Here is a 14,674-nt window from a genome sequence, read left to right as displayed (position 1 = left end):
GGGGGGGGTCGACCACTAGTAAAAATCACATCATGACAGAAAGCACTGGGCTACGCTGGTGAAGATTCTCAGTCATCCAGGACATGATAAATACAAAAAAAGTTCAAGACAAAAACAACTGGACTTTATTTGTAACAGAAGATGTTTCGCTTCTCATCCGAGAAACTTTCTCAATTCAAAGAACATTGAGTGTGCGGTTCGAGTTATAAAGCTGAGTTAAGATACATACATACATATGCAGATTGACCTATCACACCTCACAGTAGGGGTTTGTTAAGATCTTTGTTAATCTAATTCACAGATGGGCCCCTCTGGTCACATGGATGACATTCCCGATAGGTGTGAAACTGGCTGGGTATCAGTCCTAAAGCACTGGGCTGTTACGTGAGGTCCTTAAGGGTAGTATTTTAGACTATTTGACATTTTATCAACATTTCTTATCACTTTTTGAATTCCAAATACTCAGAAAGTCATCTAACAATCATTAACTAGTGAATTCCCTTTCCATTTAAAAGGTTAACAAGATTTTATTGAAACAGTTGTACCTCATTTTTGCTTTTAGACCTTTCAAAGACAGTTTTTACAACTGTTTTTTTAATTACTAATAGTCTTTCATTCCTATTATTTTCTTATAAGCACTTTATGTTTTTCTGTTTGAAATTTTTTAACCTTCATAATATTGTTATCCTAAATTATTCATGTTCTCGTAGAGGTTTTAACATTGAAAATGAGAGGAGCACTGGGAGAAAACAAACCCTTTTCTTGACAGAACACATTTATCTGGACTTACCTGTGCCCCATACAGTTTTCCTCATCTTCTCGTAGTGCATGTTGAGCCATGACAGTAACCGGAGCTCAGAGGGCGAGTAGACATTACTAACCAGGCACTGTGACCCATCAAGCGAGATTCCAACTGTGTCTGCGCTGCTCGAAGGTGTGTTCAGAGCTCCCCCTGACACCCGACATAATACAACAACCTGTGCAAGTGTAGAAGGACGTTCAACAGCACTACGACGACAAGTTAACATGTTTATGAATGTAACAAGACGGAGGCAGGAGTTTCACCTTGTATAGCTGTAAAAGCACGTCAGTCCAGGACCGTTTGCTCAGAGACTCGTAGTCAAAGCTGTTAAAGTCGAGACCACTCTCTGTATCGCTCGACTGAGACATAAAATACAAACATAAATACATTTTAATTGCTTTAAAACGTAATTTAAATTCAGGACCAAACTTTTCAGCTATATTTTTACCTGTATGGAGCACCAGTGTTTGAACTCCAGGACATCTAGTAAGTACTCTGGTCTGATGTGACACAGACAGGCTCCCTGAATCCTGAACGCATCATTTTAGAAGACAAAATAACAAAATGATTTCTACGGGTGCACCAATCCACCTTTTTTCACTTCCGATACTGATACCCTAAGTTTAGTATCGCCCGATACCGATCTGATACAGAAAAACAGTGCTGAATTAACTTTAAACATTTATTTTTTAAACGCAGACATAAATGTACTTTAGGGCTGGACAATAAATCAATATCTATATATCACAACAAACTTTTATTCAATAACGGCGATATAAGTTTTAAGCACATTTTCGATATTTCCATATGATTACAGCGTTTCACTGACGCGTTTGTTTTTCTGTTCGGGTTGAAGCGACCGCTTTAGTTTCAACCCATTTTTTGTTAACGTTCTCCAGTGCACGCTCCTGCGGCCGCCATTTGGTAGCCAATCGATTTTTGGCACAACACCGACCCACGTTTCCGGGTGCAGTGATGCTTAACAAACGCAACGCGTCAGCGGTGACGCATAATAGATGCGACTTATACGGCGAAGCAACTTATTTATGGTTTTTTTCCCCACTTTATTAGACATATTTGGACTGATGCAACCTGTACGGTGGAAAGTATGGTACCAAACATTTTTCTGATAGGAGCCAGCATAAATGTTTTTTTGTTTTTTTTTGTAATGTAGAACAAATCCCACCTGAGAAAAGTGAGCATAGCTTTGTGCTGGTGCAGCAGCTGGTTGGTGCGCTGGTCTACATCACTGGAAAACATCTGACAGAGACCGATACCAGGTATCTGGATGCCCGTCAAATAATGAAGCATTTCCACCACAGGCCTATAAAACACACAGCAGCATATACAGTAGCTGAGCAAACATATCTTCCTTTCTTGATTTTGCCCTGATAATTCACTACATAAAAACCCACCTTGTATCTTTGTTCAAAGCGACAATATACGTTGGACCTTTGCTGTAGTTTGTTTGACTTTTTGACACAACTCTGCGTGGAGACATTTACAGTAAAAGTCAATATGAAAAATATGTTATGAAACAGAATGATTTGGGGAAAAAGACAACAGAGGGCCTACCTTCTGAGTGTGTGTGGTATAGAAATGGGGTGTGGGCCACTTGGCCATCCAAAGAAGCTAAACCACCTCTCCACAGCTAACAACACACTCTGGTAATATTGTCCCACCTCTGTGCTGGCAGAAGGGAATTCTGGGATGTCAAGACTGGCTGGGGTGTCTCTGTTAGGCGAGATATACGTATCCTCGCTGGAGTGTTCACTCACACTGTATGAGCAGGAATCTGAAAAGGAAATACATAAAATACATTTCAGTATTAGTCAACACTGATGGAAAAACGAGGTCAAAGTAGGAACACGTCCACAAATTACGGGATTACAGTTCCACGAAGACTGGTTGAAGCTCTATCATGCAAAGACCAAGCCTTATGTGAACACCAACCAGTCTTCTCTGGACCAAAGCTCCTTTAAAATAGACTGAGGCAAAGTGGAACACTGTTCTGTTCAGATGAATCAAAATTCTAAAATTGTTATCCGAAAACACAAGTCTTCTGTACTGAAGATGACTATCTGATAACAGGTCAGTCCCTCTGACGGTATAGGGGCACATTAGTTCCTCTGGCATGGACAGATTACTTATTTGGAAAGTTACCATCAGTGAAGAAAACTAGATACAAGTTTTAAAACAACATATACAGTAGTCCCTCAATACTTTGCGGTTCGACTTTCATGGATTCATTCGTTCGCGGATTTTCAACGTAAAATTGTACACATTGTTTCCCGGTGGTCTGGCCGATCAGTGATCGCTGAGGGGCCCCCTCCTTTCTCTTTTTGAGGCTGTCAGCCTCAAAAAGAGAAAGGAGGGGGCAGGGTCTGCCTTTCCCCATCGCTGCTGTGAGAGCTTCAGTGAGGCAGATACTAGAGTGAGCTGCATGGATTGTTTATTTAAAATAATCAAGCGTGACCAGAACTGAGCCTTAACCTGAACTGACTCCACCCAAACTGAGCTGGGGAAATGTCCCAGAGCTCCCGATGGCCAGTTCACCCTCGGGCAGGGCTGAGTACCGAACCAAGGTTCTTTTCTAGCACAGACCGAACTGCACCGGTCGGTGTATGGTCACTCTTTTTTTGGTGTCAAGTTTCGGTATTGGCTGTAACGTGTCATGTGGTTTCAGCACGCCGGCAGGTAAAACGCAGACATATGACAGACAGACTACGTGTTTACACCCAGAGCTGTATAGAGCTGCCCTACAGCTTGTATGTCTATGGTGCTGGTTACGCCCACAGACATGGTTCACATGCGCGTGCTTACGAGCAGAAAGTTGCTCCATGTTTTATCTGCAAGAAGACAGATGGACAGCAGCCTCCACCCCCCCCCCCCCCCCCCCCCCCCCCATCCTCTCAGCGTTAAAGTCAGTCTGAATGTTAAACGGCCTGAATCAACATTCCACGGCCCGACTCCTCTTCATCAAAGAACTCCGAGGACGGAGCTGTGTCTGTGTTTCCGCTGGTAAGTTTACGTTTGTTAACGTTACTGCAGCTTAACACGTGCATCGCTGAGAGTTAAACTACAATCCATGTAACGCTAACTTTAAGATATTAGTGTGTAAATTTATTTTATCTACGTAGCTAGCCAAACTCAGAAGCTAACTAAAGATTGACAGTAACAGATGAAGCTTAGCTTGTAAAAATGTGCTCATCCATTGGATCAGCTGCTTAAACAGTTCACCTAATGGTCACTGTTTATGTTAATGTTCTCCTCACAGGAGGTTCTGACCCAGGTGTGAGGACAGAGACAGACAAAAGAAAAGTGAGGGCGGGGCCACAGGACAGTCACAGACTTTGTTGTTAAAAGGTTGCTGCCTTTTTCTACAGTGGGGGCTGCATGGTGGAGGTAAGTTAATTTTAAAGGATGTTGTTGACCAGTTAAACTTTTATCTTTCAGCCTAGATAATGTTTTTTGAGCAATAATAACACAACCATGTTATTGTTGATGTTTTGTGTTCTCATGTCAATTAGGGAGATGATCAGAGCCATAAACCCCAGAGAACCACAGAGAAGATTCAGGAAGAGACACAGAGGTGCAGAAGTTTGCATCAACCCTAACTTCAGTGAATCCAGTGACCTGCTGGTGGTATGTGAGGGACAATATGTCAAACTGACAACCAGGTATCTGTGTGTGCAACAATCATCATCTACACCCTCAGAGTGAACATTTTCTACTGCTGGAGACACCATCAGCCAGGAGCAGCTTGTTTGTGTCCAGAGAAAACAGACATGTTGATGTTTCTGAAGAAAAACTGTTCAGTGAAAAGGTCCTCAGTGTGTAGCAGTGAGTGTTAAACACTGACATGTCACTGGTTTGAAACTGGTCTTTTGAACTAGAAATTATTTGTTTATTTTTATGTAAGAAAACTGCTTGGAATAGAAATACCAAAGTTAAAAAATAAAACTTACAATTTGTACTATAATGTGTAATGTAATTTTATTCTTGTTAGAATTAATAGTAATTACAAAACTGGTACAGAAAAAAGCACCCTCCAGGAACCGACACCGAAGTGAAGGTACCGACATCGATTTTTTTTTTTTTTTTTTTTTTAGAAAGGTACCCAACCCTACCCTCGGGTGCTGATTGGCTCAGTAACTGTAGCATCAGTCTGTCTGCTCTGCCTCTGTGTGTTGTCTCTGGACATGCTCATCACCCTTGTGTCCCCGCCCCCCTGCGTCATCATCATGTGCTCGCTGTGTGATGGTTTTTTTTTCATTATCATGCTGTTAACCTTCAACCAAAGATTAAGAGCATGTTAGGATTTTTTGTTTTTGTCTCTAAACCCTATGTGTCATTTTTCACCACTTTATTGTTTGTCCAAACAGATCTCAGATGTAAACGAGTATTCGAGGCTCAATGTGATTTATCTGTTTGAATAAAGGTTGAATGAATGAATGAATGCTCTCTTTTGTTGTGCTCTTTCAGAGTGTTCAGATAATTTAGAACATTGTAAGAGTGTGGGAATGGTTTAAAAAGCCTTAAAATATATATAAATACTAAAATAAATATAACTTCCCTACTTGGCAGATTTTCACCTATAGTGGGGTGTCTGGAATGTAAACCCGCGATAAGTGAGGGACTACTGTACTCCCATTCTGGGAGAGAGAAAAAATACAACACTGAAAGTCAAATTTCTTAGTTTAAACATTAGATGTTTACGATGGTCCACTGAAATTAAAATATGGGCTTATGTGATTTACTACTTATTATATTTTGTTTATATTTACACTTTACTCCCAACTATTTCAGCATTGGGGTTGTACCTCATTTTAAAACCTGGTAGGAACAGGCAGGGTTCATTATTTCCTAACACAAACGGATAATTCAGTATTTTGACCTGAGTTCATGTATGTTGAGCTGTTGTGATCAAATGCTGCTGATGACGATGAAGCAGTCGGGTCAGATGCAGTCGGATGTGGCGTGGGACAGTACTGAAGAGCCACCTCCACTGTGGACCCTGCAGAACACGTTGACGTTAAGATGAAGAAGAAAACATGAAATTGATATTTATGTTGCATGTTAAGAAGACTTTCCGAAGGCGCGGCAGTACAAAATTCTTCAGTCCCACAGCAGGTCATGTTTTGTGGAACGGTACCTTTCTTTACAACTATTTGTTGATCAGCTGGGCGCAGTGCCATGTAGGGCCAGACCGTCAACAAACAGTTATCAGCAGCAGCGCACAACTTGATCGGGAATCTGAAGGGAAAATGAGGAGTCAAAGAAAAACAAACTGAAATGTTTTAATTAATGAATGGTGGCGTTCCCCTAGCATTATCCAAGGAGGGTGCACCTCCCTGTCAACAGAACGGAGCACCCCGCCAACAAAAATCCCCCACCCCCCACTCTGCTCCGCCACTTCCGGAAGGGGAACGTAGACTAGCAGCTCAGCTCAGACTTCAAATCATGTACAATACAAACGTAGCGCTCCGCTATATATATGCTATAGCTTCTCTCACCCAACACCTCCCCCTCCCCCAGTCTGACAAAAACCCTGAAGAGACAAGCGCCCTCCCAGGGCAAGTGACCTAGAGGAAACACTCATGATCACGTCCTCTGTTCCTTGTCTCACTCACAGCCCCTCATGTCATGTTCTGCTCTCAAGCTTTGCCTCTCAGCCACACCCACTCTGCGCCACAGCTCAATCAGCCTCATGCCCTGCACCTGCTTCATGCTCTATTGATGAGCTCATGTCACAAAAGCTCCTTGCCAGATTATCATACCATTCTCGGTTCCTGATATCCAGCCATTTTGTTCATGATTCACGTCTTGTTCTTTGGATTTCGACCTCACACCATGTCTTGAGGATTTACCTCTCTTCCTGCTCCCTGTATGATTCTGCTCAGCCCATCTGACCCTGGTACTAGGCCTGTCGCAATAAACAATAAATCAATTAATGAATTAATTGTATGATAAATAAAAATTATCGATCTCATTTTCATTTATCGGCTTTATCGTTTCTTCGTGTCTCTCTCTTTCTACTGGACACTGGATGACGAAAGGCTCAACTCCAGTGCTCTTCACTGACCCCTCCCTTTCTCTTTAAAATCGGTTTTAAGTGTCCAAAATTGCATTTTTGGATCATTAAAGGCAGCTAAGCTGAGAAGCTAAGCTACGAGCTAAGCTAACAAGCCGAACTTGGGGAAAAAAACCTTTGTCTTGTCGAAGCTCCAAAACTCACGGTTGAAACCTGTGCCTTTGTGTAAAAAGTTGTTTTTCTCTGTAAAAAAGAAGCTAAGAACTTGTTTACTGATTGTTTTTAAATTAAAAGCTTTGTGTGAGAAATGTTATGCTAAAGAGCTCAAATCGCACTGAGCGTCCGCCATTTTGAGAACTGAAAAAGGAAGGAGAGACAGCCCATGTCACGTCAAGGGGCCTCTCTCTCGTTTATCTTAAAGAGACAAGTTGCTCGCTCCCTCACTATTCATCCTTGGGTTCAAACAGTCTTATACTGCCATCCAGTGGTCGAAAAAGGTATTACACACAAAAGTTAACCAACATTTCTTTTTAAATTTGATAATAATTACTAATTATTGTCAAATTTCAAACAATATTATCGTTTATCGCAATAATTTCTGAGACAATTAATTGCCCAGCAAAATTTGTTATCGTGACAGGCCTAGCTGGTACGTCTTTGTTTTCTGCCTTCATCCATCCATTATCTTTACCCACTTTTTCCATTTTGGGTCACGGGAGTCGCCGGTGCCCATGTCCAGCAATCACTGTGCGAGGGGCGGGGTACACCCTGGACGGATCTCCAGTCCATCACATGGCCACATAGAGACAAACGAGACAAACAACCATTCACTCTCTCACTCACACCTAGGGACAATTTTAGAGTTACCAATCAGTCTAACATGCATGTTTTTGGTCTGTGGGAGGAAACAGGAGTACCTGGAGAAAACCCACGCATGCACGGAGAGAACATGCAAACTCCACCCAGAAAGGCCCCTGGACCGGGGTTTGAACCAAGGACCTGCTTGCTGAGAGGCAGCAGCTCTACCAGTTGCGCCATCGTGCTGCCCTGTTTTCTGCCTTATGAACCTCAAATGCCGGATTACCCCTTTGGATTTGTTCTTGAACTTCTGATGCCCTGTGCTTGACCCCTGCTTCGCCCTTTAGACCACTACCCTGCATTGCCCCCACTGTCCACAGCATTAAAGGCCTTCCTCTGCAGCTGCCTTTCTACCAGTTACAGTGACATTATCTCTTCAAGCCCTAACAGGTGGCTCTTACCCCACATGCCTGAGACGACGTGTTTCCTGCAACTGGATCTTGACTACCACCAGCAGCTGCAATAAAATACATTTGTTTCCTATGTTTTTTACACTCTTGTTGTCTGGCTTTATTCTGAATCCAATAGAATCTTCGCTTGTATAATGGTAGGGGAATGGTAGTCGCTTCCGTGTATAAGTCGTAGGATTTGCAAATTTACGCAAAAAGCTGCGACTTATACGTCAAAAAATATGGTAACTCTAAATTGTCCCTAGGTGAGCGCGAGAGAGTGAATGGTTGTTTGTCTCGTTTGTCTCTATGTGTCCCTGTGATGGACTGGAGACCTGTCCAGGGTGTGTCCCACCTCTTGCACAGTAACTGTTGGATATGGACACCAGTGACCCTGCGACCCAAAAAGTGGGTAAAGATAATGGATGAATGGATGAACCACAGAAGGAAAAGTCAGTGAGTGTGTCAAAAAGAAACACAAGACACATCCACAACAGACACTAAATGTTGGCAACAGTCTAAGAATGATCAGGAGGCCTGCAAATAACCCATTTTAATGATGGAAGTGACGACTAAACCCCAACTCTTTTTGTGATATAAACTATACAAGGTGGGTTACCTGTTGTGCATGTGATCGGTGAAGGTTATGGATGTGCACAGCGACAACGAGACGGCGGAGCAGAAGGACACGCTGCAGAGCAGAGAGGTAACTCTGCTTCCCTGCTGGGGACAATAAAATAAAGGAAACGTTCAGCAGGGGGTCAGGTAAACTCCTGATCTGTTAACGTGTTAAAAGGAAAGTCTGGTCATTTTTAAAGTGAAGTTCTATGAACAAGGTCAAAATCTTAACTAGTCTACAGTAAAATGTTTCTCAGTGTTTAGGTAGTTGTGTAAACTTTTATGAAGCAGTCACATTATTGTGAATCAGCTTTCTTCTGTACGTTTTTCAGCATCTTTCTCGTTCCACAGTTTTTGTGCTATTTCAACAAATCGTATAACAAAACGTTCAGCTACTTTCAGCTGGGGGGGTTTCAGCCGTTTTGCGTTCCTTTCAGATTCTTTCTGCTAACTACAACATTTTTCTGCTTCTTCTAACTTCTTTATGCTAATTTCAGCTTGTTATGCTCCGTTCAGCTTATTTCTGCTAGTTTCAACTTTTTATGTTATTTCAGCTACTATTTAGCTTTTAATGTTAATTTTAGTTTTTCAGCTAATTGCACATTTTTTTGCACTCATTTGAACGCTTTCCAGACCAATTCAGCAAAAACGTGCTCTCTCCACTTCCTTCTTGTAACTTAAGTTTCTTTCTGCCTTTTTAGCTGCTTTTGCTAATTTCAGCTTTTTTTTAGAAAATTTCCACTTTATTTTTAATTTCTGCATTTTTCGGCCTAACTGAGCAAACATGTTCTTTCTAGTTTCTTCTGCAAATTTAAGCTTGTTCTACATTTTCAGCTTGCTTTTTATCATTTCTTAGCTAATTTCAGCTGCTTTCAGATACATTTAAGTGTTTTGTGGCAATTTTTGCTACTTTCAGCCTAATTAACTTCTTTCTGCTAATTTCAGCTTGTTATGATCCTTTCAGCATTTGCTGCTATTTCAGCTATAATTTAGCTGTTTTATGCTAATTTTAGTTTTTTCAGCTAATTCCACATTTTTCGCTCATTTCAGCTCTTTCTGCTTCTGTCTGGTTATTTAAGCTTTTTTCTGCCTTTTCAGCTACAATTCAGCTGTTTTTGGTTAAGTTCAGCTTTTTAGCCGATTTCCTAATGTTTGTGCTCCTTTCTGCTTATATCAGCAAAACTGTTTTTTTTCTGCCTCATTCTGCTAATTTAGGCTCATTTTTCCATTTCAGTTACAATCCATTAAGTTTTTAGCTAATGTCAGCTGTTTTTCAGCAAATTCTTCAGCAATAAGCATTCACACTGCATTTTTGCAGGAAATGCAGTTTCTCTAGTTCATGTTGAACAGTTCTGGTCCTGGAGGGCCACAAACTAACTACCCTGCATGCTTCCCTGCTCCAACACACCTGATTCACAGGTAACTAAACATGTAGGACATTTATGACTTACCCTTAGCTTGTTAGTTAAAGGTAAAGGGGAGGGTGCATGTTTTTTTTTTTCCTTCTTTCGGGTGCTCCCTTCTTCAGGGGTCGCAACCGCCAACGAACTCGCACGAAGACTTGGCAATTATTTTTACGCCGGATAACCATCCTGATGCAACCACAGACCACTGAGCTACCACAGCCCTCTGTGTGGAGCAGAGAGCTGCCATCTAGGGTGCCCAGGGGAGCAGATAGTGGGGGCTAAGAGCCTTGCTCAAGGGCCCAGAATGGAGCAAATGAGAGTGGATGTTGTTAATTATTGACTGAAAATGTTACAACATTGACTAAAAGTGTTGTGTCAAACAAAGACAATATTTGTATAAAAACAACATTTTCTGAGCACGTAATGTTACCAAGATGATTTTTTTTAACTAATGCAATTCCTGTGAGGTATATTGTGGAGTTGTGTAGCCTGACTCCAGCACCTGGTTGTGGTTCTGGGCCTGAATCGTGTTTCCTTCAGGAAAGACGATGGCGACAGGCTGGATCTTCGTCCCATCCTCCATTTCCACCTCATCGACTTCAGCTGATATCGTTGTCCCACTATCGGTGAAAACGGGCGGAAAGTGGAAGATTTCAAGCAAATGTCACAAAAACTGGATCTCTGAGTAGGCCTGTCATCATAACAAATTTTGCTTTTACTTAATTGTCTCAGAAATTATTGCGATAAACGATAATATTGTTTGAAATTTGACAATAATTAGTAATTATTGTCAAATTTAAGAAAACATGTTTGTTCATTTGTTTTGCATGTAGTACCTTTTTCGACCACTAGAAGACAATATAAGACTGAATCGAAGGATGGATAGTGAGGGAGCAAGCAGCGTGTCTAAATTTTTTCTCTTTAAGAAAAATGGGAGGGAGGCCCCTTGACGTGACATGGGCTGTCTCTCTTCGATTCTCAAAATGGCGGACGCTCGGTGTGATTTGAGCTCTTTAGCATAGCATTTCTCACACAAAGCTTATAATAAAAAATTTAAAAAATCAGTAAAGTTCTTTTTGCAGAGAAAAAACTTTTTAGACAAAGGCACGGGTTTCAACCATGCATTTGGAACTTCGACAAGACTGAGGCTTTTTCCCCAAGGTCAGACTGTTAGCTTAGCTCGTAGCTTAGCTTCATAACTTAGCTGCATTTAACGATCCAAAAATGCGATTTTGGATGGTTAAAACTGATTTTAAAGATAAAAGAGAAAGGGAGGGGTCAGTGAAGAGCACCGGAGTTTAGCTTTTTGTCATCCAGTGTCTTCGGTAGAAAGAGAGAGACACGAAGAAACGATAAAGCCGATAAATGAAAATGAGGTTGATTTATCATGCGATTAATTGATTTATTGTTTATTGCGACAGGCCTACCTCTGAGTGCGTTGGAATAGAAAAACCTTCAACAACAGATTAATTAAAACCTTCAGAAAGTACAAAACACATCCAAAGGAAATGTTTCAATAAATGCACTGTAGCTTTTTGATTCAAAGGAATCAGAGAAAAACATTACAATTATTTTCTAAATTAGTTCTGATTCTTTTAAAGGTCAAGACCAGTGCTTTTGACAGGGTGCGTCCTGGTAACTGTTTGCTTGGAACCGGTAACTCTCAGGCCTACTAATAATAAAGTTATGTAAGGAAGTCCAATATTTCTCAGTCGGGTCATCTGGATGGTTTCTTTTTTTTATATAGAGACGTTTCACCCTCTATCCTCTATATTATGTAAGGAAGCTTATCGGTAGTTCTCAAACCTATTCACCAAAATATTGAATAAATCTGGAATAAATGATGATACAAACGGGCCAGTAAAATCTATGATTTTTTTTTTTTTTTTGCAAGAGTTGGATCCTCGATGCCACCTGTCAATCAGTCCAGTGGGCTCGTCAGCAACTGACCAATTGCCGGTCTCAATTTGACCTGAAGTGGAATGCCCCTTACCTGCAGGAGCTGGAGGGGTGGGGGGATTAGGATGTGTGAGAGAAGCAGAGTGCGCTGAACAACTAGGAAGGTGAGAAATTATCCTAAACTTAATAGGCTACAGTTATAAATTGCACATATAGCATTTAAATCTAAATTATAAATATGAATGGGTTTGGTATTTTGACATTTGCGCGCCTAAGCGTTGTGTTGTGTGTGCGTTCCGGCATCGTTCGGTTTACAAATTAAGCACTGGTCAGGAAGCAGGTTCATAATTAACTGATTTACTGAGATATACTGTTTACTTTTTATTATAGTTTCCAATTTTCCTTTTTGAATTTTATACACTGCCTGGTCAAAAAAAAAAAGGCACCACCAAAAAAAAAAAAAAAAAAAAAAGGTCACACATTAATATTTCGGTGGATCACCTTTAGCTTTGATCACAGCATGCATTCCCTGTTTCATTGTTTCAATAAGCTTCAGTAATGTCACAAGATCTATTTCCATCCAGTGTTGCATTCATTTTTCACCAAGATCTTGAACTGATGACTCGGCACTAGGCATGATGGGTGCATCACTTCACCTGCCTCTCTTCTTACCCTGATGCATCCATCACTCTGGAACGGGGTAAATCTGGACTCATCAGACCACATGACCTTCTTCCATTGCTCCAGAGTCCAATCTTTATGCTCCCTAGCAAATTGAAACCTTTTTTCCAGTTAGCCTCACTGATTAGTGGTTTTCTTAAGGCTACACAGCTGTTCAGGCCTAATCCCTTGAGTTCCCTTCACATTGTGCGTGTGGAAATGCTCTTACTTTCACTATAAAACACAGCCCTGAGTGCTACTGTTGTTTTTCTTCTATTTGATTTCATCAAACGTTTAAGTGATCGCCGATCACCATCATTCAGGATTTTTTTCCAGCTACATTTCTTCCTCAAAGACGATGAGTCCCCACTATCCTTCCAGTTTTTAATGTGTTGGACAGTTCTTAACCCAATGTTAGTTGTTTCTGCAAGATGTTTTCTCTGCTTGACGCCAATGATTTGACCCTTCTCAAACAGACTGACATCTTTTCCACGACCACGTGATGTGTCTTTGACATGGTTGTTTAAGAAATGAGAAGAAACTCATTGCACCAGTTGGGGTTAAATAACTTGTTGCAGCTGAAATATAATCACCCATGCAGTAATTATCTAATAGGAGGCTCGTACCTATTTGCTTAGTTAAATCCAGGCGGCGACTTGTTTTTTGGCCAGGTAGTGTATTTTAGCTTTATATTTTTACTTTGTAATGAATGACATGCAGGTACTTTAATTATGAATAAAGAAAAGAAATTCAGCCTCTTGTCAAAAATAATTAATAAACATTTGAACGAAATATTTACAGATGTACAAGGACTACTGAACGTGTAATTTATAGCGAGACTTTTTTTCCCTAAACAATTAAAATGTTCACGTGAAAAAAATAAACCCACTACTGGCCTTATAGCAGGTGTGGAGGACACAAGCTGGAAAGCAGCTGAGGGAGTTTGGTCATGCAGAGCTTCAAAGATCTGACTGCTGCAATACGTGGCTCTACATACTACTCATGTAAGGGGTAGAAGTTGTGTCCGTGTCATGATATGGTTCTGTTGTAAAACCTCTCAGTTTATACACTTTGTTTCTCAGTTCAGCCATGAGAGTCAGCCAGATTCAGCTGTAAGAAGTGCCAAAGCACAAACGATGTAAACCACCAAGGATTGTTCCGACTGCTGGGCGTAAAACAAATCAAACATGTCTGCAGACTAGTCAGATAAAAGGTCTGAGCTTGACTCGTACAAAAAAATAAATAAGTTTGAAATTAATGTTATTGTCGTTCTGAGTGCAGCTTTTATTTAGCTCAAGAGGATTAGCGCAGATGGTAAATAGCCTGAAGCTAGAAAAAAACAAAACAATTACAATAAAATCCATCATCGCTATTGCTCTGCATACAAACGAGCTGACAGCTACGAGTGTGATCAGAAAAACAAAGGAAGACAAAAATCCTACTACTGTGAAGTGCAGTGTTTCTTCTGTTGTGTTCAGTGCCTTTAAAAAACGCAGGTTGCTACAGTAACATCTATCAGAGTTCATTAAGCATCACTGAAACAATCTATTTTAACAATCTGTTAACAACGAACAGAAAACACCATACATGTGTCTACATGAACCAACCTTTGATACCCCTCAGCCAGTAGAGTGAGAGTGGTTTCTATGCTTTTTGCCAGCGGTACTGGGGTAAGAAGGATTTGATGGGGGCGGAAGGTGATACTCGGAAACTCAACGGTAATGGTGATTGACAGCTGTCTATACGGATGGTGTCCTTCGGTTATTTCCTCTCCTTTTACTCCCAAAAACAGTGGGATGGAGATTTGGGTCACTTTTTCTCCTGGGGGGGGGGAAAAAAAAAACAGATAATAAATCAGTAACATACAAAGTATTTATGGGGAAAACTTACAGAGTAATTACAGATTACATACGGGTAATAATTACCAGGTAACATATGGAACAATTTTGTTTGGAGGTACTTATGGGGTAGTTATAGGGTAACATATGGGGTAGTTATAGGGTAACAT

The 14,674-nt window shown here is 40.9% G+C and overlaps 1 protein-coding gene across 1 annotated transcript in view; it reads right to left on the bottom strand.

The window, feature by feature from the left end:
• Positions 1-14,674, bottom strand: part of LOC119429040 (cilia- and flagella-associated protein 47-like) — a 108,232-nt gene that overhangs the window by 58,406 nt on the left and 35,152 nt on the right. Inside the window, 11 exon segments of the mRNA XM_037696757.1 lie at positions 791-977; positions 1,066-1,161; positions 1,251-1,332; positions 1,989-2,126; positions 2,218-2,289; positions 2,378-2,597; positions 5,700-5,819; positions 5,958-6,058; positions 8,703-8,803; positions 10,610-10,727; positions 14,274-14,487. Of these exon segments, the coding sequence (XP_037552685.1) occupies positions 791-977; positions 1,066-1,161; positions 1,251-1,332; positions 1,989-2,126; positions 2,218-2,289; positions 2,378-2,597; positions 5,700-5,819; positions 5,958-6,058; positions 8,703-8,803; positions 10,610-10,727; positions 14,274-14,487 (1,449 nt within the window).

Source organism: Nematolebias whitei, chromosome 23, assembly GCF_014905685.2.
Source record: "Nematolebias whitei isolate Nwh7 chromosome 23, NemWhi1, whole genome shotgun sequence".
Lineage (NCBI taxonomy): Eukaryota > Metazoa > Chordata > Actinopteri > Cyprinodontiformes > Rivulidae > Nematolebias > Nematolebias whitei.
This window is presented reverse-complemented; position numbering and strand designations above follow the sequence as displayed.